Raw genomic sequence first — 27997 nt, forward strand, 5'->3', positions numbered from 1 at the left:
TCAAAAATAACCCGAAGCAGCATTGATTGCATGGGAACAGTTAACCACAATTTATTTTAAAGATATCCGAGATCGTCGTGCGCAGTGTGTGGGACGTTTGGCATGGAATGACCCTCTACCAACAACCGTCACTAACGCCATACACAGCACAACGTAACAAATAAGTGATACTAGCTATGCTGTGATGTGTAGAACCAGGAGGCGAACACTATACGAGAATTCCACAACTTTATTGCGCATTATTCGTTGCTTCCGCCGTAATCATCATGCATCTTTGGCTCCTTGCGTTGTTGTTGCATCCACAGAAAAAACCTGCCTGACCCTCTCGTCGTCCGCGGGGTTCGCATATACCTTCATCTTCCAAAGACGTCCTGTGCAATTGTTGTCCAGGCAACCCATTTCTTCCTGCTCACGCAAGAACAGAACGTGTTTACTTATTTACTGAGCGTTACTAAGTGCACTGTGTCCCACCACATCCAAGTCTATGTTCACGCCCCAATGTCGCAACAATCCAAAGCAGGATGCGATTTTTATTTACTGGAGCTACCTGTTTGTAAGAGGATGTGCTACACGTCCAACCCAATGCTGAAGTAATGTTGCCAATCCTGCGCCTCACTCAGTAGACGCAATTGACAAATAAACAAGAGGAGTGCAGACAACTCACTCGACTTCAGGACAGCGCCAGTCGTGAAATCTCATTCTTCTTCTGTGCCCCACTCTCAACCTCAACGCATTAACCTCATGCTTTCTTTTTAAAGTCATCTTCTGTGATTCATCTCATCGTTCTTTCACCGTTTGTTAGTCATCTTTTTTGTCATCTTTGTCTTTAATCTACCTCATCCTTCTTTCAGCATCTGTTAGTTTTTCGTTTTTTCCTACTTCTTTTTCTTTTTCTTTATTTCTTATTTCTTAGTTTTCTTCATTTATTTCTTATTCCTTCCTATTTCTTTCTTTCTTTAAATCTGATCTTTTCTTTTTATTTATTTATTATTATTATTATTATTTCTGGAATAGCAAGCCGACGTCCCGTTTGGCTGACCTTTCCCCGTTTTTTCCCCCCTTTTCGTCTAATAAGCATATCCCCCCCACTCTTGAATGGTTTTCAAAGTATGAGCTTTTCAAAATACTTCCAATCTCGTGACACCACCTCATTGGTCATGACAGCCTATACATGTAATCGTATTGTGAACGTCTAAATCAACTGGTTTCGTTCCTTTTTTTATCCTCAGTTTGCAGTGTGCACAAGTATGTGTGTGTTGCCGACACAGGATCAGCGGGGGGGGGGCGAGTTTTCGTATCGAGCCCCCCCCTACCTTGGAGGTCTGGCTACGCCACTGACTACGAATGGCATACAAATGCCCCGTTAAAATGACGGCGCTAGGGTTCACTTAGTTCACAAAGCACCGCTCTCGCTGCCGCACTGTATAATTTATACCTTCTGTCCTCAAGTGTCGGTCCCTCTTGTCTACTTGTGTTTTGTGTTCATGTCCCTACTCTCTCCTCAAGCTCAAGGAAATAATATACCACCAACATCGTTACGGCAGCTTCCATGCGTTCTAATGCTTTGTTCACTATATTTACTTCGTACTATCCCCATACAGTGCACTACGCCAGAAATATTGTCCACACAAGAACAAGCTTCGTTATCACATTTTCAGTGTAATCTGCAAGACTACGACTAGCGCGCAGGGCACAGCTGAGAATCTTTCACGATCATACTTGTAAACTCTTTAAAAAAAAAAGTTCATCGCGAGCAAATACGTAGTGTACCAGTGATGTGAGGATACTCAAACTATTTTTGGTTTTGTAATTAATCAATTAAGTGAATTACATAACTAGCTTTTAAATATACGATTAGAGACTGAATGTCAATGAGAAAGTTATAGCACGCGATACAGCGACACGAAACCCGTCGACTGCGACACTGTACCTCTAACGCAGACGCGGGAAGAGTCAATGTCAATCTAAAATCACACACGTGTCAATCAAAAATGTCAGAATGTCAATGGGACCTGTAACTAGTTTTCATTCGATAACAGGACGCTCGAGATTGCTGTGATCCAGCGGTCCTCGCGCGTCAGTTTTTTGCAAACCGGAAAGTTACACCTTGGTGCCGGAAAAAAAAAGGGATCCGTTAGAGGTACAAAGTAGCAATCAACGGGTTTCACGTCGTTGTGTCGCCCAGTACAACTTCCTGACTGACATTTTGGCTTTAGTCCTTCTATTTAAAAACTGACTACTTAATTTCACTTAATTCGACTACAAAACAAAAATAGATTGAGTATCCTCACACCAGTTGTAACACTATGCAGTCCGTCCTTTGTTTTTTTTTCTACTTGAGCCCATTTTTCGTGAAGCACCCTGTGGATTTCCCCATAATTACCTATAGATGCCTGAATAATCCTGTATTATTGTTGTGCACTTCTGATATTCCTTAGGAACCATAATATCTTCAGTATATTTGCTTGTCACAGATAAGCTTCCAGCATAAAATTAATGAACTCAGTAAACCTTCCAGCATTCAAAAGTAGAGTGATTTTGTAATTTAGCAAAAGTCAAAGCAAGTGATCGATTTGCTTTTCAGCAGCGATAGGTCTTTCCCGCACCGTGCTCTGGTCTGAAAAAATTACATTTGAAGTATCAGTCCACTTGGGTTATTTACTTCCACAGTAACTTACACCGCCAGATTGTTAGCAATTTGCGTTCAGAATTTAGAATTTGTGTTAGAATTTTACAATTTGCGTTCAAGCTTTAGAAGTGCACTTCTATATCTTGAACGCAGATTATTTGGTTAACGGAAGCTGTTTCAGAGGTCTCACTGAATATCGATAATGCTCCAAGCTCTCCCATTTGAGCCACGGAAACAACGATTTGTCGCAATTTACTTATCCATTTGCATGATTAGCTATTCAGTTATTACACTGTTAAAACAGTAAGGGGGGGGGGGTGATGGCAGGATAGGCTCGCCGTTGTTGGCCACACAGAAGTGGGCGTCGTCACGACTATAGCCAAAAAAGAAAAGAAAAGGAAAACGCATAGCAAAACAAAACACAAAGGAAGGACGGACGGATGGAGGATAGAGGAGGTTGAAGGATGGGGATGCGGTGAGGTGCACGAGTTCATCGGGGAGAGTAGAGTACTAGATGGGTCGATCAGCAAGGCGTGTCTTCGGCAGGAAGAGAATGAGGTTTCTTGCTTTGGCGGAACGTTCGGTAGAAGAACCAGCGGGGTAGAGAATGTCTGCTAGCGAGCCCGAGGTGGAGCGAGGGAGATGTGTTTCGCGCGCAGAATTTTATGCTCGGCAGTCTCGCAGGATGTGTTCGATTGTTTCGGGTTGTTGACAGTGGCCACAGCAGGCGTCACCCCTAGAGCCTATCTTGAACAGCTGAGAATTTGTGAACGCACACCCAGTGCGGAGCCCATGGACCATGGTCTGGATGCTTCGAGGAAGATTTTTCATGGGAAGAGGAGGGCGATTATGATGCATGATGTCCCGTATTCCAGGGTGGCGCAGTTCAACAAGGAGCTGAACAGACATCTGCCTGTCGGCGTCGTCCGGAGTTGGCAAAACATTGCCCAGGTGTGCCGAGGACGCCAGCTGGTCCGCCCTTTCGTTGCCGCCGACACCGACGTGGGACGGTATCCATTGGAAGGCGATATCGCCTTCAGCTTATTTATGTTGGGCGCACGATCTTCTGATGCTTCGCGCTAAGATGTTGTCACACATGGGGTTCACCACGTCCCATAGAGCGCTTCTCAAGTCTGTGAGTAGGACTGCTCTGGCAAACCCTCGTACCTGGACCGCAGCAGCTGCATTCAGGAGAGCTAGGAGCTCAGCAGTCGTGGAGGATATCGCGTAACGCGTTGATCTCCCTTGCCAGGACACGTTCACTGACGGGATGTGGAAGGCACAAGTGGCACTTTTGGTACGATCGTCAATAAAGCCATCAGTGAATACCAGAGTATGTGAGTGGTAGACGTCAGTTATGAGGTTCTCAGCCGCCGTTCTAGCGACCAGGGGGCTACATTCCCTCTTTTTATGAATTTTTATTTTATGATGCCCGGAACGTCGAGCGTTACACCCGGTACAAACTCTCGCCATGGCACTGAAGGTAACCAGGCAGGATGTTGAGGCGATCGCTCACTGTGGGCCAGGGCGCTAGTAGCGTACAGAACTTCATCACATAGCACGCTCCTAGCCAACCATCATACCGAATGATGTCATTCTGTGTCATGAGTTGTTCAAAACAGGGGGGGGGGGGGGCTATCTGTGACAACATAATGTGTCCGAGGTAGGCGCCTCCTCCCATTTTCAACAAATCAATGCACAGAAAAATATCATTCGGAATGATGATTGGCTAAGAGGAAGAGCGTGCTATGTGGTGAAGTTACGTTTTAACAGTGTAGGATGTAATCACTTGGGAGTTACCCGTTATGTTCCCATTGGATTTTTTTTACAATTGGTGCCACTAGAACAGCTGACATGTTCGCATGCTCTTCTCTTCATCCCCAAGCAGCACAACTTACTAAAGGTTGAGTGCAGTAGGGGTGGACGGGTATGTGGAAGGCCTTGAACAGGCTCACTAAACTCAAGAACTGAACTAGAGAACGTTGATAAGACACATACTGTCCACGCCTATTGCACTCGAGTTTCAGTACAATGTGCTGCTTGGATCAGCTCGACCTATATGGGCATGGACGTATGGGCGATGCGGGCATACATATGAGTGTGTCGTTTTTTTTTCTCGCAAGCTTCCTGTGGAACTAGCGTCCATCGCTCGCGTTCCGGAAGTGAATGTCGTGATGGTAGCTCGTGAAGACAGTTAAGTTGACGCTTATATTAGGTATCAGACCTCGTATTCTGAATAAAAGGCACCCGCGCTTACTAATTATACAGGCATGTGATATGCAAATACATGTGCTTACCGATTCGTACTCACTCTCGTTGCATAAGGTTCCGTGCGGCGCGTCGTAGTAGTGAGCTTGTGAAGTTGAGGTTTTTTCAGCACAACACAGCTTGCACTCTTGAGTTTTCTTTTGGTCAACCTATAAATATACGAACTGAAATTACGAATATTTCCATCACAGCAACGTTTTGTTTCAGTTAGTATATCTACAAATATTCATGTTTTACCAAAATAGAAAAAAATAGCAGAAGTACAAAGCGCGCTTTTGGCATTCATTTCAGAAATCAGAGGCATACTTCGACTTGACTACGCAACAAAATGGTTATTCGCTTCCTCGCACCTTGAGGATAAAAATAACATCACTTTGAAACGCGAAGTACGAACTAAGCTAAGTAAGCTAGGGATATATGGCGCACCAGTTAAACAGGAACGATAAGTAGGCTTTTGCTCTCTGTGCCTGCGTTGATCTGCTGTACATTACCTCCCATGATTTGTTGGTTACAGGTGTATCGTATAGATGACACAAGGTCTGCGTTCGACACATTATGCAAATTGCAAAATTTCAACAACAACCAAAAAGCGGACCCATCACCAGATGGGTCCGCTTTTTGTCAGAAAATAATGACAGAGAAGGATGTCCCTCATGAAGTGTATTATACTGCGAAGTTCTCTTTTATCGTGACCCGGGTTCGAATCCGGGCGCGACTGTGCTCTCAGGGTGTTTTCCCTGGGTTTTCCTGAGACGCTTTAAGACAAATTTCGGCATGTTTCCTTTGAAGTTGGCTCAGGAAGCTTGGTCCCCCTGCCCGATATAGTCATTGCGTTGCCCGCCGAAGCGTGGCCAACGACAGCAAGCAGTTCTATCAGGGGCACGAAGCTGTATAGAAATCTATTGTAGCTGAAAACTCACGTGACCTCCGGAGCTGTACCAATGACTGAGGACTAGCCACCCTATTTTTTTTTTATCTTTGATTATGTCGCGAATGTCGTAAATGACGTGCCATCCGTTTGTCCCTCTACTTTTCTCCTCTCTGCTTTGCTTCCCATCTTCTTTTGTTCCTTTTTCTTGAATTCACTGGTTTTCTGGTCCGCGTATTGCCGGAATGCAGTGTGAGTTACAGAAATACGAAGAAGCCTTGGTAGTTTTTGTCACATGAAGTATTTTATTGTGCGACATACGGTTATGCAAGCAAGACGTACACAGGATGATATTAGTATTGCTCCAGAATTTGCTTGAAGAAGCGTGATAATGTCGGACTGCCTCTGGCAAGGACTGCTACTGGGGACTGGAGCTCATTGGCTGCAAGATGAAAATTAGTATCAGGTATACAGCTATGCATGTGAAAGTTGCAATGTAAATAGAAATAATAAAGGTGCTATTAAACACGAAAAATAAGAACGGTGGAAGGGTTATGAGAAGCTCGCAGCCATGGGCTATGATGAGCGACTACTATAAAAAACACCTTTTATTGCTCTACTTCACAATGATATATTCAGGCCGAATAGCCTGACAAACTGCGCATTGGCGCTACGTACAGAACAGTCAACATCGGGCGAAAAATCACCAAGTAGCGTCATACCTTTATACAGTACGACGTGAGCGGGTATTTAATCATAACATTTTGATGATATTTTTTCATGAAAAGAAATATAGTCTACCATCGTATCTTCAAGGCTACACTGTCTGTCTCGGTCACAGCGTATTCCGGTCCCGATTTACGGTAACTATTAAGCAACTTATTCACAGTACACGAAGTGAACGCGGTGTTGTAAGGCAACAAGCAATGACAAATAACTTACCTGTTTGCAGTCGTTGATCGGGAATCGGCTACGAGGCGTTCGGACGCTTGAATAGTTTCACACAAAGAAGCAGAGCAGAAATGGTGCGCAGGCATTTTCTCAAGCAGCTGTGACTGTTCAAGGACACTCACATGATACAGCTTGCGCTTTTAAACAAGAAAAATCAGAACTCGTAGTCCAACCCAACCGCTACACACAACGAGCCGTCTGAAACGGACGCCGGCGGCTCCGTGGACGACGGATCCAACCGGCACAGCCGCCGCGCTGTCGCCTGTTTGAGCGCTCGCGAACAAATTTGAAAACAGCCAATCATAGCTCAGAAAACGAATTCATCCTCATGGGAACCAATCAGTAATCACTAGCCACCGGATGTGTCCATGACGTTCAATTTATGACATTTTCTGACGTCCGATGACGTGAAACGCATGAAGCGCCTCACTTTATCCCGCAAACGAACTGGCGAGTTTCGGGCCCTTGGTTCTATCATTCCCATCGCCACCACCACCACCATCTGTTTTATCGTCCTGTCCCAATATCGACAACAAGAGCGAGCGACATTAGCCTCGCCATCCCCGTCAGAAACAACAGCAGAAGTCATTTGTGTCAATTGAGTGCATGGTGAGTGTGAAATCATTTGTAAAACGAGTCTAAGTGGCAATATGCAATGTGGGTATAATGTACAAGCTTATTATCAACGCAGGATTTACGAAGGTAACAGTATGACCCCATGCTCCAATAGTAAGCCGTCCTTCATGGCTGACATTTCTTGCCAAAATAAACAAACTCCCCCCTCCTCCTAGTAGTATAACCTGCTTGGCTATTCAACGACCTCCTACAAAGCGCAAGCGAAGGCTGCGTAACCTGGAGTTTGCGGAGTTACGAAGTCTTACGAGGAACGCGCCCCTTGACTGCTTCATCGTCATGCACGACTGCATCGATATTCATCGTGCACAATATTCATTAATTGCAAAACTGCTTCTCATTTTGGCTAATGTGCCGTGCTTTCCGGAGGCTCGTGCCTGTTATGCTTCGTGAATCCCTAGTTAGTAGCAATTATTTCACAGTTCAGGTTACATTGACAGTTACTTAGGGTTCTTACACCGCATTCTTTCAATGTGGTTCCGTTTGGGTTCGCTTGGCAGTACGCCGTATTGTTAAAATATTCACCAGGAAGTTGACCTCTTGACATCCAAACATGCATCATTCCTATGTATTGGTAACAATACGGCCAGGCCCTCCTGAAAAGATGCGTAGTAGCAGAAGACTGGTTACTGAAGCTTAAAGGGACTATGAAACGATTTTTTTCTTCGTTTCGTTCGAAAGAAGACATTTTTCTGAGTCTAGAACCGAAATTTTACTTTCGTCGCGCGAGCGGATTTCTCGGGAGCGAATTTAAACGGAGCGGCGAAGGGAGGACAGCTAGCGCCGCACCGTGGCGAGCTGCCGAGCGGAGACACAACGGGCAACTTGACGCGACCACGGCCGGCTCAGCAACACGTCATCGTGACGTGTTGCCGAGTCGAGGAATCCCGCCAGGAGCATGCGCCGTAGGATCCCGCGTATGCGTTCATCGGGAGTGGAAATCTCCATGACAGCAGCTTTCGCGTGATCGGCAGATTTCGGCAGTGGCGGCAGCCACAGCGCGAGCTCGCGGCATTACTTGCCATTGTGCAACACCGGTGACGTAAAGGGGAAACCGAAGTGCGGTCCGTACAGTTACACCATCGGCAGGGAAATATGCGCGGGAGAGGAGGAACGCGGAAGAGACATTTCCAGCGCGCGCTCCTCGCAGAGTGGAGCGATTTCGTCCGGAAAAATTTGTGGCATATTAGTTTCTCTGCGGGAAGAACAGTTTCCATAGAAAAAAAGTATGGGGGTTCGGGAAATTTCATAGTCCTTTTAATTCATAGTGTCTTATACCCTTGTCACACGGCAAATTGAATGTCCTTCCCAGCGAATGACATGCGCGCTGAGTGACATTCGTTTCGTGTAACACGATGAAATGAAATTGCAATACATGCGAATGATATTCGCCGAGCGAATCAGTTCTGCGAACACATTCGCTTTTCCCTCTCGCACCGACAGCGTCCCCTCACAGAAGAGACGTATAAAAAACAACGATAAACCGTTGGAAATTGTGAAAGACGAATGAAAAGTTGTGCACCAATATTTTATTACGCATTTGAAAACTTTTGACGCGAAGGAAGGAAGGCTAAACTCTGTTTTTTTTTTTTTTTTCTTTGGAGAACTACCCTGGTTCCCAGTCGAGGGCCACATTGCCAAGTGCGGTGCAGATAGGCTTCTCAGTTGTCTTTACTTCTGGTACTTATTTATCTGGTAATTAAGTGTCTTTGAAAAGTCAACGACTCTGTGAAATAATCTAATGTTTCGCTAATTTCGAGCAGAAGAAATAAAGGTATAGCTAATGTAACCGTATAACGCTTCAGATGTTTAGCCCTGGTGCCTTAATTATCGGCACTGGCATAATTTGCGAACGACATTCCGTTTCCGGTGTAGCTCGATGTAAGACAAACAAATGACATTCGATGAGAATGTCATTCACTGGGAATGCCATTCGATGCGCCGTGTTACAGGGGTATTAAATAAATAACACGATGCGTGCGTGCTCTTTATAATATTGGAGCTTGCCCCCTACGAGTACGTTCAATATTCTCTCAGCTCAACGATTGCACTCAAATGTCGGAGAGCGTGTCCTTTTGAAGTTAGTCCTGTGAGCGCATTTTCACCCTTTATTCGCCTGCGCAAGGTATGTCATGTCGCTCCCCCACAAAGATATGCGGGTGATTCCTGCATCGTTGCAATGCTCACTCCATAAGAGCATCCGCCTTATTTCGGAGCTGTCCGTCGATTACGCAAGGGCACATTCGCATATAGGCATATGCGCGATTTCCATGGCTGTGTTATTCATGTCGACCTCGAAATTTCGGCTCACAAAAAGAAAAAGAGAATGAAACGATGAATTTCATACACGCTCATTAAGCAAATTTATGTTCACTAATCTACCGAGTTTCTTATCTTCCAAGCCTCGTATATTATCGTTTGGAATTTATGCCAAAATTACAAGCGTCGGGTTTACAAAGCTAAAAATCTGCACAGGAATAGCGTGCATTTCCTTTACCTCATGCGACACCGAGAGCAGGTCAGATACCCACAACTCAACCTGCTATGCTAATGAAACACTTCCGTTCGTACCTGAGCGTGGATAATAGATGTCTCTTGTGGCACTCGTCAAGAACACTGGAAATATTCTTGTAACACTCATGAGACCAGAAACCTAACCTAACGAAGAAAGAAAATAGACAAGTGATAGATAACGAAACGGTGGAAGCAAGATCACAAGTCTAGGCTTCTAAAAATCCCAGTATTGGGTAAGGTAAGACTGTGCAATATGAGACGCAACACTGGCACTGAACGTCAAACAAGGTGAAACATTCTTTTCTCAACCTCTATTTACACATTTACATACATCTATTCATACATAAATACAGGTCGATCAAAGAAGGTTTCACCTTCATTGAGTTCAGTGCCTGTGTTGCGTTATTTATATAGCCCTCGTTTCAACTGTCTGTGCCATATACCGGCAATGGGAGGTTTTCTAACCGTCTACCAATCTACCAGCCAGCCCAAATTCTCACTCTCGCTTATTACATACACTGTGTTCCTATGTTTGTTACATACTGTGTTCTTTAAATACCACGTACAGGATGCACGTATGAACTTTGCTGTACGTACGTAACCAGCTGTATCGAACATAAGTTCCTCACGCTTTGCCTGTTCTTTACGACCCTTAAAGATATAGTGCCCTCTGTAGTCACTTTTCTTGCACCGGGTAGTGGCATTCTTCCTGATTGCCTGCTCGGCTGTTTAGCGAACTATGCGGCATAATGTATTGCCCACATCATAAATCATACTAATTCATCAGATATGGGCCTACGTCGCCATTTTCCTGTATTTCTTCCTGTTTGGCGAGTCAAACGCCGGGGCAGGCATATGCTTATCCATTGTTATCAGCATGAGAGATATCCCACCTGGATCTATGTTGTAGTACAAGTTGTTTGGATTGGATAGGTTAGGTTGTTGGATAGATTTAGTTAGTTTGGATAGGATTGTAGTGTGCTGCCAAACCAAAGCTTAATCCGAACCGCACCCGCTGTAGCCAGAACGCCCACCATCTGTTGAAGCTCTTTGAACGGCGAGACGTATCATCGGACACGGAAAAACACGCCGCACGACTCAGTGTAGTCTTAATTTGTGTTTTATTCATTCATTTAACATACATTTTTACTTGTTATAAGGACTTGGAAGCCCCCATAGAACATCTGCCAAACCTTGGTTACATTATGGCAACTTGCATGGGGACCACTGTCGCTCCTGCTGCCGAATTATTTGTCTCCCGCTTCAGAGCGTACCAGAGGAGGAGGAGGTGTGGGAGAGTACGTTGGCGCGTTACCATCCTGGCAAGAACGTCACGCAAATGTCACTCTAGCTCCCGCCTCCTGGTGGGTGTCAGTCAGCCGTCGTTCCCCACGACGGATGATGGGCACATCACTTCAACGTTGCTCTCAAAGGAAAGAAAAATTCCAAGTACAAAAAATGCAAAGATTCCGAAAGTAAGCACAAAGTTCTTCGGAAAGTGCCTTGAAGTACCCGTAAAGCACATTATAGTTTGTGTCGCTCCACATGTAACTGTTTGATGGCGACAAAACGCGACAAGAGGACGTTGATTGGAATTTTAGCAAGTATTTGCTAAAGTCATTTACCAGGCCATTTGTCAGTCATTTACCAATTGATTACCTACTCATGAATATGAAATGACACAAATGAAATAATTCGTTCTTAAACGGGCACAAGCAATGCATTTCACAAAATGTGAAACAATCAAACACCTGTGTGCCTTCTAGTCTCTCCCTTTTTATCCTTGAGCAAGGCGCAAAAGAAAGGGACACAGACAACGACGACGCAAGGAGCCTTGTCGCCTTGCTCAAGGATATGTACCAACCGGCCCCATACAATCTGTGTCTCCCTTTTTAATTCATCATACAACAAACTGGCAGAAAAAAAAAATCATTCACTGCAAAACAATATGATCATTGCACTGGAGACAGAAAGGAATAACCTGTGCCGTGGATATCGAACACTACAACCTCCGGTAAAATATTCGGTTCTTCACCACCACACTTCTTGCGTCGATCCAAAGTACCGGAGAACCAAGGACAACCTGTCAACGCACTGAAAGGTTTTAAACCGACATCCGGCATGTATGCAACGGCCATCAGCATCCTTCACGATCTTTTTGGTATCGTTATCGAATCAGGATAATCTCCTGTAATCTCCTGATTCGAGTGTATCTAAGACCCCTACCCGAGATCGAACCAGTAAGATCCAGCTGCCAAATATATCTATTGAGCAAATTGCACGAATCTGTACAGGTTCACATTCGAGGACTATAATGTCTCGGGACGATAATCGAGTCGCACCGCCCGGTGCTGTATCCAGTACCGTTACGAGCTCTGCCAAAAGACATGGTCCTACAGTTTAGCCGAATGCTCGGTGAAAAAATGCAACCGTAATCTGTGGAGGCTCCCACCATGACTGAAGCCCTCTTCCAAGAGCAGGCTTCACAGTCGCTGTTAAAGGTCAGCTCGGGGGGTACCTTGACTTTCTGAAACACTTTCGAGCTCCTTGAAGCACTGACATATTCGATTTCTTTCGACGTTATGACACACATGAATCACAGCAGCACCTAAAACAAAGAGAGCCTGATTAAATACGAGAATACAAAATTTTTACAGATGTGTGTCAATGCAAGCTAAAAAGTCATTTACTAGCCTATCGGAGCTCGGTGTTGACCTCATGTGTGCCCGACGTTTCTGGAAATTCCACCTGGGTTCGCAATTTTCCACTCGGTTCCAGGAATGTCGATGAAAAATTCCGGGCTCGGAAACTCCGCCATCATCGCCATCCCATTAACTTTGAACGCGGCTCACTATCAAACAAACAATGGAACTTCTCGTACGGAGTACCCTCCAATGAACATGTGCCTTATGTTTACCTCAAAGCAGTGGAAACAGGCTAGACTTCGGTACAGATTTTGCGAGTGGAGCGATGAAAAATAAGAGGATTTTCAGTCTAACAAATGCAAACGAAAAAATTGCCCAAAATCAGGTCACAGTTCCTCTAAGCACTGCTCCGCAACTGAGGGCGTGATGTGGAGTTCCAAGGACGACGACGACTCGCCACTACCAGCGTCTTGTCCTGTCCTGAAGTCACGGGTTAAGGAGCTCCCCAAGACGATCCGAAACATTCCGTCATCGCCGATCAAAATTTATCTATAGGAACGCACCATCTCCTCGACAATGTAACACGCAATAGACGAAATCCATACTAAGAAAACTTCAGCTATATTGGTATAAAAGATAAACGACACGGCGGTATTTGAAGTATCGCTTCTTGGCCACCTGTTCCTCGGTGCCTCCTTACATTGATTTTGAACGCGGCTCGCAGAAAGCATGATAGCCCAATCATGAGGGTATCATCAACACCAACTTATATCATAACACAAGGCCTCTTCATGCACACCGTGACGTCACGCTAGTTGCCCTCCTCTGCTTTCCTCTGATACTTGGACGGTCACCAGAGCGTGCCTAAGCAAGCGACGTCATGCTTTGTTGTTGAAGGCGATGTTTTAACGAACGTAATGGAATTTAGCATGAACTCACGAACCAGGCCAACTGGTGAATAAAATACTTTAAAGTAATTACTTTAAATAAACTATTAAAGTTAAAATAATACTTTACTTTATAAAATAAAGTTTATATATTTATCCGAACGTTGAAAATACTACTTTACTCCATTGGAACACTTAAATAGTTACATAAAGCCTTAAGTGCGATAATGGGTGGCCTTCAATGTAGAGAAACATCACACATTTGTCAGTTACACTCATTGTCCAAAATTTGGTGTTACAGATACTTCCTAACTTGTTTGTGAAGTCGTCATAGAAAAGACACAGAATTCTTCATCACTACGTCACTACTCGTTACTATCGAATTTTCTAGGGCTTTCTGAAGGGTCATGTTCTCCATCCTGTCACGCTTGGACTTCGATGATTCGCAACGTGCACGCGTAGATAACATGTAGCCCGGGAAGTTTGAAAAAAAAAAAAAAAAACTGAGGGCACGTCATGTCGCATTTTACCCGTCGCTAGTGTTTCGTCCCAGTAGACTGCGGTTAGGCCTAAGCGTCCCGATGCATAGCTCTGCGCTCGTCTTAAGCCTTTTCCCGGATTATTTTTCTGCGCTGTCGGATGTTTTGACCTGCTCAGCAGTGCATTTCTTGTGATCCTACGCATTTTGTGTACGCCATGTTTGCTTCGCACTGTGATCAGGTCTCAGCGCTTGGGTAAAGCCTTTTCCCACACGTGCAGTGTTTTGTATATTCTCTCACATGTTTAGACTTGTTTAGAAGTGTGCATTTGTGTAGCAGTAGCTTTCTTATTGCAATGTTTGCCCGCCGTTAGTATTTTGTTGTCGCTTTTTCTGTCTTCCATGGATACCGCCATGAGGACACGGTGGCGCCATCAGGTGCGATGCCTTGCAAATACTAGCCCCCTGTTGTTGATCTCTGCAGCCAGCCATTGCCGGCTAGGAGCAAGATGGCGGTCTGCCTGCTCGGTCCTTCCGGAGAGATTTCTTCGAGACGGCGTCGTTGATTTTCAAAGAAATTGTTTCTCTCCAGAAACAGGGTGGTTTGGACACCAGTTAGATGCTCCCTAATTAGTGTGGTGACTCACTGGATGCTCCCAATTACTGTGGGGGCCCTAATCAGAGTTGTGCCTAACTCGTTACAAGGAACTCGTTACTTGGTAACGGTTACTTTTTTTGGTAACGAAGTAACGATTCAGTTACTTTTAAAAAAATTGTAATAGTAACGGAATCAGTTACAAAAATTGGTAACTCGTTACTGACGTTACTCGTTCCTTTTCTTCAGCGCGGGGGAGCACATTTCGGCACTCCGTGCGGCGCAATGCGTGCAGATTTGACCTGCGTGACGTGTGACTCAATGTATTATTCCAGTTCCTCGCTGGATGTGTTGTTGTCATTTTTCTTGTTTCAGTAACCTCCGACCATCACTGCTTCCCAAGATGGCCACCAATTTTGCTATGGCTACAAAAAACGTGTTTCGACTTCTAGCCTTTTCTTGTCTTTGCTAAGCCTCTGAGCGCTCCTAATTAAACGCAGCCCCTCGTCTGTTTTTGGGAACCGTTTGTGATCGGTGGCACGAAAAACCGGTGTTTTTTCTTGTGTTTTCGTAATCTCCGATCACCCCCACTTCGGAAACAAGGGAGAAGGTCCAGGCAAACTGATATGTATGGTAACAGGCCCAGAGACACGGAACATGAAGGACGGACGACAAATTTCGAGTATCAGCTTCTTCTGAAGTGCAATTCCTCAAGGCAAGTGACGGCATGTTTGTTGGCTCCTTTAACTATGCTGCGGTAACGTAAAAGTAACTCGTTACCTGTGAGTAACGAGAACTCGTTACTTTTGTATGTTGGTAACGAGTAACGTATTTAGTTACTTTTTCCTGAAGTAACGAGTAACGGTATTTAGTTCCTTTTTTTCGGTAACGGGCACAAGTCTGGCCCTAATTAGCTCTAATGGCTAATTAATCACGTCTAGGAGCCTTGGTTTGTTGCCGGCAGCCTGCGGTCAGTACTTATTACTGTTGCCATGTTCAGTCTTTGCAGTTTACACTGTTGTCATACCATGTGTTACTTGTTTGTCTTTTTTTTTCTAAGAAACTGGCGTGCGTCACGATGAATCATTCAACATTTTCGCTATTAATTTATGTTCGCGCGGATCAGCCGTTACTTACATGCGTCCCATGTTCTTCGTGAACATGTCCATGCCTAAATAGGTTCCAAAAACGTCGTTGCCGATTGCAATGTTGTCGTCGGTGCACACTCCTTTTGTGGAAACCGCTCCTAGAACCGAGACAACACGTCATTGACATCTCTTGAGAATTTTGCAGACATTCACATTATATATTTTTTGTTACCCGATAGAACTTTCGACCACTGTGTGGTAGAGAATATTTTCCTTCTAGGAACAACAGAACAACGGGAGCAAATGAGTGATAGCCTAATTGTGTTCGATGCTGTCGCTATGTGTGATCAATTCACGTGACGCCATACTGAATGACAGCAAATGTTGCTTACCCTGTTAGAACGTAGAGTATATCGCTTTTATTTGTTTGCGTCTGATTAGCTCTAAAGCTTAATATGGCCTTCCATGCTAAGTGCAACTCTAACTGTGTTCCGTCGCTGTTGAGGGGCAGAGTTGTGTTGGCTTCTGTCTCATCCATCTGCACAGAGGCAAGAGCCCTCACCGAGAAAAACCAACAAAACAAACATAAGGCAGTATCATGCTTTACCACTTCCTAGAGCAATACAGCATAGATCACGCCCTGTCACATAGTCTCACGGATGTCTTAATGCCTAGTTTACTTACGACATGTAAGCCGATCAGTCCAAGCTTAATTGAGTGATTCTTGATACTCCTAAACTTGATATTTATCTACAATGAGAGTATTCACGATGATAAGTGATTGAATAATATCATGGAAGGGAGTTGCCTCAGCACAGAAGCCGCCGATATTTCGAACAGAGACTGTTCTTCTTCTGGGCCCAGAAGAAGAACAGTCTCTGTTCGAAATATCGGCGGCTTCTGTCCTGAGGCAACTCCCTTCCTACATTCTGCCGGTTCCCTGGATTTCTACCCATCTACTGAATAATATCATGTGAGTTATGAACCGCAACATATTAGTGCCGTCTTTCTTATACAGGGTAAAGGACAGTGGGTTGTAAATTCGCACAAGGAAACAATAACAAACTAAGCCTACAAAATGCACGCACTGCTCAACGATCTCTGGCATCTCGTTCATGACGTATTCCATCAAATTCCGATTTGTGTGTGATTGTGACCTTCGCGAATGGGTACTTTTCGCTTCTTTTGCAGATTGAGGAGGGTTTTATAGAATCATAAACGACGATTTCGATTGCGAGTTCTTATCGCTATCAGCCAACAGGCACTATTGCTACACTCATGGCTGATTGACTGATAGCAATACAAAAAGGGAATCAGAGGCGCTCACGGTTTTCTAAATCCCCTTTGACTCCCAAGGTTGGAAAGAGAGCCCCTTTCCGAATCCGTCTTGTGAAACCAATATGGAGACCTGACGAGGCTCGACTACTGTTTGTGGTACCTCACGAATTCTAGTATCCCACTATATCCGTATCCCACTCGCAAGACGTATGAAAGTCGGAGTCTGGACACGCTTGCGGTTCTGTGAGCTTCTCAAATGCGTCTTTCCCATGAAGCGTATCACTGAATACGTTGTTTTATGACATCTTATTCTTGTGAAGTTTCACTTGTAGATCTCGAGCCAGATTAACAAACAATATCGTAAGTGAGTAGATATGTCAGGCCTTGCAACGTACACCCGCTTCGTTGTAAACCCGACTCACGAACCGATCGTGGCAGAGACTACCATCTGCGATCTGCAGAAGGGAGTGTAGGACGCTGTATCCATTTCATTTTCCATGTTCATATCTGATACAGCTATGTCACATTCCTTCACAAGTAGAGCTACTGCGTAAGCTACTGTGCAAACCTGCGTAAGCGGTGGAGGGACGCAAAGGAGAGCTGGTCCTTGTGGAGTGGAGTGGAGTAGCGTAGAGGAAGACGGCGAGGTCTGCCTGTCAAAACCGACGGCAAGTTTCACCCGCTAGAGCTGGTCCTTTGTACATTGGAGAAGGGCCCCTTGATAACGCGGTCCGCCCCCGTGTGTGCCGTGTCTTGCACTGCACGGCCTATGAAACGGTCGTCGGGGCAGTACCCTTTCCGGTGCTGTTCCCGGGAAGATTTTTTCATAAAACCCTGCCTCCAAATCTGCGTACGTGGTGGAGGAAGGCAAACGAGAGCCTGTCCTTCATATACACATTACATTCTTGGGTAAACATAAACAAGCCCCCGCCAAACTCCTGGTGCCACGAAGACCTACGGTCTTTCCGCGTCTAAGTACGCTCGGAACCATCCGCCATGCAGAGCTGTACCTTTCGCTTTCCTCATTTGTTGAAAACGGGTGGCGTACGGGTGGCAGTGTCATCCGCGGTGCTGTTACTGAGAACATTTATTTTCCTAAAAACCAGCCACTGTCGACGTGCTACTGGATGGCTTACTTCTTTTGACGATACGAATTCTAACGGTCAAACGAACAACAAATGAAGACATCTATTGCTCAAGTGATGACGTCATGATATGTGATCAGAAATCACTTACCCCTCCGAGCAAAGACGATGTGTAATTAATGTATTCTTCTTTTGTTGCATTGCCGATACTCGGATCAATTATCATAAACACACCAAGTCTGACATTTTGAGGCAACTCGGGCTCCTGAAACAGAATGAAGGTTGTTAAGGACACGCAAGTGGTTTCCATAGCGCTTTAAAACCCTTTAGGAACATGTGTGTTACTCCAAGAGCGTGCGCATTATCTCTTAGTGTTGCAGGAGTTGTACAAGGTGCACCTGAACAACGTCTTCCATATCTGCCCATTTGCGAGAGTAAACAGTTATAAAATTCACGGTGCAAAAATGCAATAATACGAGTAATCAAATTATCGTTTGTCTGGGGTCCTCGCCAATACTTCCAGCACATAAAATTATTATCTTCGCACAGAACACAAGGTGTGTGGTCCTCGGTCGAGGGCGGGAAAGGAATAAGTCCGTGCCGCGAGTTGATCTGAACAAATGAATGATTTTATTTCGCGTGCCCCGCGCACTTATAAAGTATAGCCCGCACGGCTTGAAAGCGTCGTCGTCGGTAGCGCCACGGGAGCTCCCCCCTCGAAGACTGGAGGACACAGAGAATGCTCCGAGCGCGTGGACGAGGTGAGAGTGACGGCCGACGCCGCGGACTTGCTAGGAAGCTTATAGTTTCTGTCTGACGTCGATGAGCAGAGGGGCGCATGATACGTGAAGGTGGGTCGTCTTGGAAAGCTACTACGATGTGCCCCTGTTGCAACGCGCTACTGTGCTGGCTCGTCAGTTCTACCGGCACCTTCCCAGCGTGAGGCCACGCACATCTGCCCGCTTGGACTATCGCCTCTACAAAGGGTTTGCAAGAACAATACCCCGAGCATATTCGCATAGAACATGATGGCGACTTGGTTGTAGATGGCGCAAGAGTTACTAAGGATATAGAGCACTGAACATGAACAATTCTGGTATGACCATGTCTCTCTTCAGGGTCCTTGTGGTACCCGCTGTGCACAATAGGGCTATCAGGGTTGCGGGTTCAATACTCACAGAGCACACTCATTCACAATGCTTTATCATGACACGCGTATATGCAGCTACTCACACATATGTGAGTAGCTCAGTATGGAATCCACGCGATAATGCGTGTCATGATAAAGCATTGTGAGTAGACACTTCACAAACTTGTCCCCTTGCAACCGCCGACGTTTCGCTACCAAACCAATGCAGATGCAACTGGTCTCTTTCTTGAAGTAATAACTACACCATGGAAGTGAGTCTCACCCAGACCAATTATCACCCATTGATCGGATGCAGCAAGTGAGCAGTTCAGTGAGCAGTTCACACCATCGAAAGTGAATATTTGAAGTTTGCATTTTATAAAGGAAGCGGATTTTCGCAGAATTGAAGTTGAGGATTACTCGTTTCGTGTACATGAAATAAAGTACGAATAATAATTAAAGCACGAACTTGAAGAGAAGATGTCTACGGCAAAAAAATGCATTTGCCAGGGAAATTCTTCAACAATTCGTGATAAATTCGAAAAGCTATTTTTTCGATTATTCCCTACATATGTTAAGTGACCTCTGCAACTTTTTAGATTGCAAGCACATTCCCTGCAGATGTCTGTGGTCTGTTACCCATTGGACGGTTCACAGTTGGCTACGTCTACGGGGTCCACTGCATAAATGCCCTTCAATCTATTTGAGTTGTACCATTGTTGCTACTTGCTCCGCTTTCCTACGTGATGTGTGCGATGACGTTGCTTAGCTCGCATTCCACGCCGGTGAGGTGACCTCAGTTCGAATTCTGTCACCGGCGGTGCGATCTGTGTTTCCCATACCCTCAACGGAACATGGAAAGATTCGACAACAAATATATCGAGAGAACTAGAAATTAGGATTGCAAGGCCTGGGACACTCATTCGTACAAAAAGCGCTAGTGTAGCGCGTAATCCTCAACCTTAAAGGGGTTGTGAATCCAACCCCGACTATTACACGAAATCATGGTTAGAATGTAGATTTATGGGTGCCAACATGTCCGTTGAAACCCCTTCACGCCGCGCTCCCACGTCACGGCGTTATGGTACTTTTAATATGAGGAGACCCTTTCACTTTTGGCTGCCCTCCTCCTCGCCCGATCTCGGTATGACGTAGTGCCAAGCGCGCAACGGTTCCTCTTCCTCATGATCACGCCTGCAAACAGGGACGCGGCGAACGCGCTGGCACTTGGCGCGGCGAAGTGCTTAGTGTAAACATGGGTTACAGGCTGAAGAAGACGGGGTCCACAACTGATGTGTAGACGACGACAATAAAGGTTAAAGCGGTAACCGCATGCGACGATTTCTCGGCTGAAAAACGGAACTTTCCCACCGGCACGACAAGTCGACTGAAAAACGGCGGGACGTCCCGCATGCACAGATTTCCACTGCGGCGGACGGTGGCGTCCTAGCGGGCGTTTCGTTACTCCGTGTTAAATTTTGACTACAAATTAACTGATAATTATTATGCTGCACATAGAAAAATTATTGTGGCACACTGAACAAGCTCTTGCGGTCAAAGCATATTCGCGAAGCAAGCGCTACAAAGGCCCCCTCAGATAGCAGTGGGCGGGTGACAGCATGTTTCCCACTTCACAGGTTGGTCATACGGGCATCCGAAGTGCCCGTATGACGTCTCACGTCTCCTCGTCACGTGTCTGTCACGTCTCCTCGTGGAACGATAGCGCGTGGAGCGGACCTATTGGCTGCCGTCGTGCGGCCGCTTCCGCTCTTCGCTGGATTTTTCTGCCCATTGCTGTCGTTGAGACGCTGTCGGTTATGTCTGTCGGTGACTTTCCCGTTGCTCGCGTCGGCTCACCGGAGAAACGGTGACGGTGGCCGGTTTTATGTCGAGAATTCGTCGCATGCGGTTAGCGCTTCATTCTTTCATGCAGCACCCTACATTGTGTCAGAAGTGTCGCGAGCTAGAAATTAATTTTGAAATGGCTGATGGAAACGGCAACAGAACGATGGCGGATGGTTGGAACGGAAGCTTAGATGAGCAGAAGCGCTATGACGCAGAGCCATAGAGCAACTGGTCCAAGCTTACTTCCCGCCATTTCATGGAGGTGCTCGGCACCGCTTGGCGCCACGGTCGGCGGGGGCCTCGTAAATGGGAGATATTTAAAAATCGTTAGCATAAAAAAGAATAGGATGCGGCATGTGGGACTTTGTGCACGGAGTGCGTCAGTGAAGCTGGCAGACCTTGCCAAAAACAAAATTATATTTGTGTGGTATCTTAACTCATTCAATATCGCTGGTCAGTAAACCTGCTCCTCTCGGCTGCCAATCTAATGTAATCAATCGGAGGCGAGCTCCTTCTTTTACTTTCTTTCTATCTTTTCCAGCGCCGCCGGTTCCGCGTCTCTACTGGTGGTTGTGGGGGTGAAAGGCAGGGCTCGCCGTTGTTGGCGAGCCCTCCCTTTCACCACCACAACCACCCGTCGTACAAGTATAAGTTGAAGTATATAGCCGTTGCTGACTGAAAATGTCCTGCTATTACCCCATTCCTGAAACCATCTAATATTACAAAATGAAGTAGAGGTCTCTTGACAGCTATATTTACTCCAATCACACTAGGGAGCGATCTTGCCCTGTAACCCAAATATTACCATACTGCTTACTAGACACGAAGGGAGTTGCCTCAGGACAGGAGCCGCCGATATTTCGAACAGAGACTGTTCGAAACAGACAGAAAGATATCTTTCGGAATGCTTGCCAATTCCTGCCTGTTGTGCCGTTTCGTCCCCGTGTACGTAAACCTCCCATATCTGTAACCACTCTGGAGCCTAGATCACTTCGTTCACATAATCCCCTCCACACCCTCACAAAGCGGTCATTCACTCCGGCCGTAGAATCCCGTACGGACCCTTTCTTCCCTCCGGGCTGTTAACCCACAATTCGCATGAACCTTTAACACGTCATGCTTAACCCTTTAAATACCATGCCAATTATGAGGACGGTGCAAAGAATACGCAAACCGTATGCCGTCATGGAATGGAATAACACAGCGACATATGGCTAAGGTCATGTAATTTCTAGTTGGCCGTCAGAACAATCTAGGTGCTCTTTCCCTTTTTTTCTTTTTTTTTGTGTAATATAGCATCTGTAAATTTTTGCGTGGCGCCAGCTAGCGCGAATCGAAAAACAAAACAACTGGAGTAACAGGAAGTGAAACGTGAAACCGCAATAACAGCTTGCCGGCCAGCTGCCGTGGTTTGTGTAATGTCAGGATCAAGACGGAAAAATAATACACAGGCCAGCTTGTTGAAATGTGGTCAAGAAAAATAACGAAAGAATGAAGCACGAAGTCGGAGCAAGTAACCATGTAATACGTAACCTCTCGGGGACAGCCTGCCCTTCTTCAGACGAAAAAAGAAGTGAAAACATTGCTTACAGGGTGTGGGGCAAGGTGAGAGAGAACTTTGCAATTGAATGCATTTTTTTTTAAATTTTTTGTGTTAAAAAAAACTAGCCATAGGCACATTCTCAGGGGTCTAGAGCTTCCTATCTGTAAACGTAGAACAGACGTAGCCGGTGTAAAATAGACATAGAACAATAAATTCAAAAATGCCGATTGTCTCATCTTGCCCCAACCTTCGGGGCAAGACGAGACATCACGTGGGGCGAGATGAGACACGCCGTGGTAATGAACTCTACAAGTTAGTTTTTGAATCCAAGCAAACAAATTAAAGCCCGTGGCAACCTACACAACCCCCTTGAGAGCACTACCCACATGATGTGCAATAAAACCACACAGAACCCAGTCCTATTTTGCTCCGCTGTCCTTTGCGAACGGGACACCGCCAGTGTGATATGTCGCTGGTCGCTCGCTCCTGGGTGCGCTTGTGCCTTGGTGAAAGCAGGAAAATTTGCTGGAAAATCCTAGGCAATATGCAAAAAAGAAATCTCTGAGGGACAAGCATAAAGCCATCTAATAGTGGACGTATCCGTTTCTAAATTACATTTAAATCGCATATAACTTAAATCACATTAAATTGACAAGTTTTGCCCCGTCCACATCATCGGGTGCATTAATTTCTCTGTTCAACACCGGATAACCAAGTGTGCCCATATTTTGCATATATCTAAATGAATGAATAAAGAACATAATATGTGGACTTAGATTGACAGAATAAGCCTGCGAAACGCTGCTGCGCAGATGACAAGAAAAGGGACTACAGAAAATTGAGCCTTTTGGGCTGGTCTTTACATTCTAGGGACAAGCAACCGATTTTTTTTTCCTCAACGCATATACACATCCGGGCAATTCTCAAGTGCAATAAAGCGGACATGCAAAGCCACCTATGAGTAAAGTTTCAAGCGTATAGAGCAACACGTCTCTGAGACAGGCGGCGTCGAGTAAAAAACCCGTGTCTTGCCCCTTGCCTCATCTTGCCCCACTTTACCCTACAGGGTGCGTCACGTAAGGCTGGCCACAATTGGAAACAAACAGTCCGCTTTGTCCCCAGGACTAAGTTTGAGAGGGAATAGTGATGCCGTTTCCCAGCCTACGTTATCACAAAAATGCCGCCTTTGATTTAGTTCCCGCCATTATCTGGTTTGATCTGCTCAACTATACCCCCAAGACACAGTTCGCGATCTCATCTAATAAATGTAACCTAATAAAACTTCCCATTTGTTACTTTCAAAAACCACGCATATAACAAGAATAAAATTACTGATTCCGCTCCTGTGTGTACGTTCTGCCTACGTTCTGCCTGTGTACGTTCTGCCAGGATTTAACAAAACAAAAATTACGGTATTGACCAGGCCACTAAGTAGCTTGGGTGCCCCATGCTTTGAGGAACAGCCTGATGTCAGTTTAGAAAGTCGGTCTAATGTTTTCCCTAGGTTTTCCGAAGACTTTCCAGAGGAATGTTGGCACACTTCCCTCTGAAGTCGGCCCAGGACGCATACTAACACTACCGTCCCTCACTGCATCCTGTTGTCCTCTCACCATCTGTACTCCGCACATAGCCACAGTTGCTTCGTGGCGCTAACACGAAAAAGGTTAGCAGGAAATACCGAACACAAGTCACAGCTTTATTCTTACGGATAGGCTTTTATGGCGTCTAGGAACTTCCTTCGTGGGCGTTACATGTTATATAACAGGGCCCAGAAACTTCAGATTAGCAGCAAAATATCTGTGTTCCCCATGGCATATATGTCGGTTTAGCACTGATTCGATGGTCACAAAGGGAACTGTCTGGTAAAGTTTTAGTTCGTGACAATAGACGAACCCAAATAACGATCACGCGGCAGCGCAATTAAACAAACAAGGGTATGTAGCACTAAAACGACGATGACATACGGCTTCTGCAGCCGCATGCCCTTACTTAGCTGGGGTCAACAATGTGACAACTCGGAAAGAAGAAAGCAACAACCCGGAAAGCTAAACATTGGTCAGGTTATGAGCAATGTGTCCCCGTCGAGAGTTTGAAATGTAATAGTACTGTGATGTTACACGTAACGTTTGTCTGCGCAGTGTGGCGACATTTTGCACGTGCCGCAGGCTTGACTGCGGACTCTGTTGACGTACGCTGGAAACCTCCGACACACAGTGCTGGAAGCAATGTTTACTTCCCCCACATTGCCACGCCCTCGGCCGGGATCGAACCCGCGATCTTGAGCTCAGCAAGCCAGCACGTTACCGACTGAGCTACCGAGAGTTTTTTTTTTTTTTTCACGCAGCTTTTTATTGAGCTACCGAGTGTTTTAGCACAATCATTTATCTTTGATTTCGTATTACCTCAATTCAATTATGCATTGATCTGTGCCTATATGGCAGTTTTATGCCCTTACAGGCAGTTTGTGCCCATTATCATAATTCCAGTGCGGTATCGATTGAGAATCTACTTTTATAATTTCGTAATTTATTTATTTAATATGTGTTTTAACCTACATAACTGGCTGGAACCAGCAACAAAAAACCACTGCACGTGGCTTGACGAGGTCACTGGTCCCATACAGCAGCTGCAGCGTCAGATGCGCTTCTAACAATAATAAGAACAATAATAATAATAATAATAACGATATGACTAAACAAATCAGAAACAATAATGAACTATATCCGGATTGAAAAAATCACCAGAATGATTCTGGTGCTTTCTAGAATGCTTGGTGTGCGCACTAGACAGACGTAGTGTTTTAATGTGACCGTTAAAGCGGTCTGGTGTGGTTCACAGACACCAGACCTACAGGCACCAGGGTACGAGCACTGCACGTTGTTACCATGAAAACCGCTATTTACAATGATCATGAGTTCCTTAGCGCAACTTCTTTTCCAAACGAATGATAATTCGCATCGCAAATAATTCCCCCGAGTGTCGAAATTGACACGCTTTGCGGCTTTCACTCGAGTTTGAAAACGAAACTTTACGGTCTCATTGTCACATAAGACAGCGATAGCGCCATCGGCATTAGCGTCTGTTTGAACTCAACGAGCTGGCCGAGGTTTAAGGTTCCGTCCTGGTTTTCAACATAGAAACTGCACACGAATGTGAACAACTTTGAATATGTGTTTCTGAAGTGCTCCATTATATGTCGTAGTTTGCTTTCCAACCTGTGCACAAGTGGAAGTATGAGAAAATACAAGACATGCATTCGGGGCAGATGTGACGACTGCTCGTTGGTGTGACGTCCTTGAATTTGCATTTCGTCCGGCATCATGTGAACTGATTATTCATGGGATATGGACTACAAGAAGAGAGGACAGTAAATGACTGAAGAGTTGATCGAGTATGCTTTTCTAAATTATAACTGTGCCGCATGTGATGTATTCACACTCGCAGAAAAAATAAGGATGTAGTTTCGTATCGGGACCACTGGCTTAAAAAAAAACGTAATAAAAACAAAAATCAAACGCTTTTACGTGAAAGAGGAAGTAATTAGTAACGAAATTAAACAGGAATGACCCTCGTATGTTGCGTAAACCGTATAAAAGTTGAATTTTATCGCCGGTTTCTTGATAGCGATCCGCCATCTTGGCTGAGGACCTTACTGACCTAACCCGAGGCACAGTCTCGACGCCCGCACCGCCTAGTGCGTGCCTGGGGGGCGGCGCCCCCCCCCCAGACCTTCCCCCCAATCTGTAGAACCTAACTTAACCTAACCTCACTAAAGTGAGGTGATTTAGCCCATTTCAACGGCCCTACCTTTCGCAAGACGGCAAGTTTCGAATTCGTTATGCTTAGCATTCCCGCGTTTCTCCTGCGCTAAAAGTGAATCAGGTGGGGTTGTTCAAATGCATATCAAAAAAACTTCTAGTCCACAGAATTTTATAATTCTTACATTTTTAGATTCAGTATATGATCTTCTTCCACTTCTATGCAATATTTACTTTCCTAACCGTTTCACTAATCTTTAAAAACGAGTGGTCCCCATACGGAAATACACCCAAAAATAACATTGCTCTTTTTTGTACTTTTATATTGTGGAGTGCATACTTCTCCTAAATGTGTATCATCAATGGTAGCAGTAATAGTGACAGTTTTGTTACACGTGCTTGTCTGTTCCTATTTCTGATTCTCGGTATACTATATATGCAAACAATTAGTAGCCTGCTAACACCTGGGACACCTTTGCAGTAGAACGAAACCTTTGATATCTTGTTTTATTGTTGACTGGTTTGATGAGTCGCTAACATTAATGAGTACATCCCAAGCAGCTTTAGTACCGGAATAACGAGAAGACCGTGTCGGTTGAATGTTGCACATTCATGTATGCATGGCAGTATCCCTTCGTGATGTTTTATGGTGCTCGACTATTGAACATTGTTATGTTTCACGCATACGATCCCGTGAGGCACTTGCTCCTCAGGGCCCTCACGAGGCTCTGAAAGCTGTGCATAGTTTTGAACGCTTAGAGAAAAACAAACAGGACAGTACTAACACCGTGTTCGTGCTGTGGAGCCGCGCTCGCAGTGTCCCGCTTTATCTCTCACACACACACACGTCTACAGCTATGCACAGCTTTTAGTGCATTGTGAGGTTCCTGACGGACCAAGTACATCACGGGATTGAACGCATGAGACATCATAATGTTCAACAGTGGAGCGTCACAGAACACCAGGGATCCTGGTGTGCAACACCAGACCACACACATCAGAGGTCCTGGTGTGGAATATCAGAGAACAGACACTAGGAACACCAGGGAATTATGATGCTAGCATCAGAGAAGAAAGCACCAGGAATGTCCCAAATCACAGCTACCAAAAACACCAGAATGATTCTAGTGCTTTTTTCAATAGGGATGATACACTAAAAACATCTCACCAAAATAAAACCGAAGAAAGAACACCATAAAAGAAACAGAAGATACAAAAAAATACAACTTGGGAACTCATAATCAATAATAAAACTATAATACACTATAAAACAGCTCACAGGCTATACAATCAGTATGTGGAGAGTGCTTATACTTGCAGGTCAGCCCTCTTACACCTATCCAACTGTAGCTCACACCCTGGAGTATACCGCTTCCAAAAGGAGAATTTATTTGTTGTTTTGCATAATCAGACTTAATAAAAAAAAGTTCACTTCTTAATTCAGATAAAAATCTCGTATCCGACTTACTGGGTCAGGTGTGTGTAGAGATCCCGGTGCCTTCTGTTTAACCTCGCAAACAACGTGACACGAAAACAGGAAGAGAAACAGAACCATCCCTTCCGAACCGATTGCACTCATTTTCATGTGTTGCTGCACGATCGGCGTACGAAAACTCAGTCGAGTGAGCAACTTTGTATGTTGGATATGTACTGGAATCTTATGGAAACAGTCTACAAGGAAAAGAAAAGGTCGACTGCCAGAAGAATGGGAAATAAACTATACAATACCTATCCCGTAATGAGGTGGAGTAACGACTCTTTCATCACCATCAGCAACGGCATATGACTCCTTTTGAGGGTACC

At 45.1% G+C, this 27997-nt stretch overlaps 1 protein-coding gene across 2 annotated transcripts; it reads right to left on the bottom strand.

Annotated features, from left to right (window-relative positions):
• Nucleotides 1-215: 215 nt before the first annotated feature.
• On the bottom strand, nt 216-27950 carry LOC135393409 (uncharacterized). Of its 2 annotated transcripts, none has more exons than XM_064623853.1 (10): nt 27923-27950; nt 18071-18184; nt 16241-16306; nt 15949-16094; nt 15789-15832; nt 15606-15714; nt 9921-10007; nt 7807-7945; nt 4927-5046; nt 216-405 (listed from the first exon to the last, which is right to left on the bottom strand). In XM_064623853.1, the coding sequence occupies exons 2-10, from the start codon at nt 18143-18145 to the stop codon at nt 265-267; spliced, it is 927 nt and encodes a 308-aa protein (XP_064479923.1). In that variant the 5' UTR covers nt 18146-18184; nt 27923-27950; the 3' UTR covers nt 216-264. The 2 variants fall into 2 exon arrangements, with proteins under 2 accessions (XP_064479923.1, XP_064479922.1); XM_064623852.1 differs by lacking the exon at nt 27923-27950 and adding an exon at nt 27663-27838.
• Nucleotides 27951-27997: the final 47 nt, after the last annotated feature.

Source organism: Ornithodoros turicata, chromosome 4, assembly GCF_037126465.1.
Source record: "Ornithodoros turicata isolate Travis chromosome 4, ASM3712646v1, whole genome shotgun sequence".
Taxonomy (NCBI): domain Eukaryota; kingdom Metazoa; phylum Arthropoda; class Arachnida; order Ixodida; family Argasidae; genus Ornithodoros; species Ornithodoros turicata.

What these genes read in the sequence shown, in the direction of transcription:
- LOC135393409 (XM_064623852.1), bottom strand. Translation starts at nt 27,779, where the DNA reads ATGAAAATGAGTGCAATCGGTTCGGAAGGGATGGTTCTGTTTCTCTTC. An exon ending in GACTGATCGGCTTACATGTC is followed by an intron (nt 16,095 to 16,240) that starts GTAAGTAAACTA and finishes GCCTCTGTGCAG; the next exon opens with ATGGATGAGACAGAAGCCAA. An exon ending in CATCTATTATCCACGCTCAG is followed by an intron (nt 7,946 to 9,920) that starts GTACGAACGGAA and finishes GCATCTTTTCAG; the next exon opens with GAGGGCCTGGCCGTATTGTT.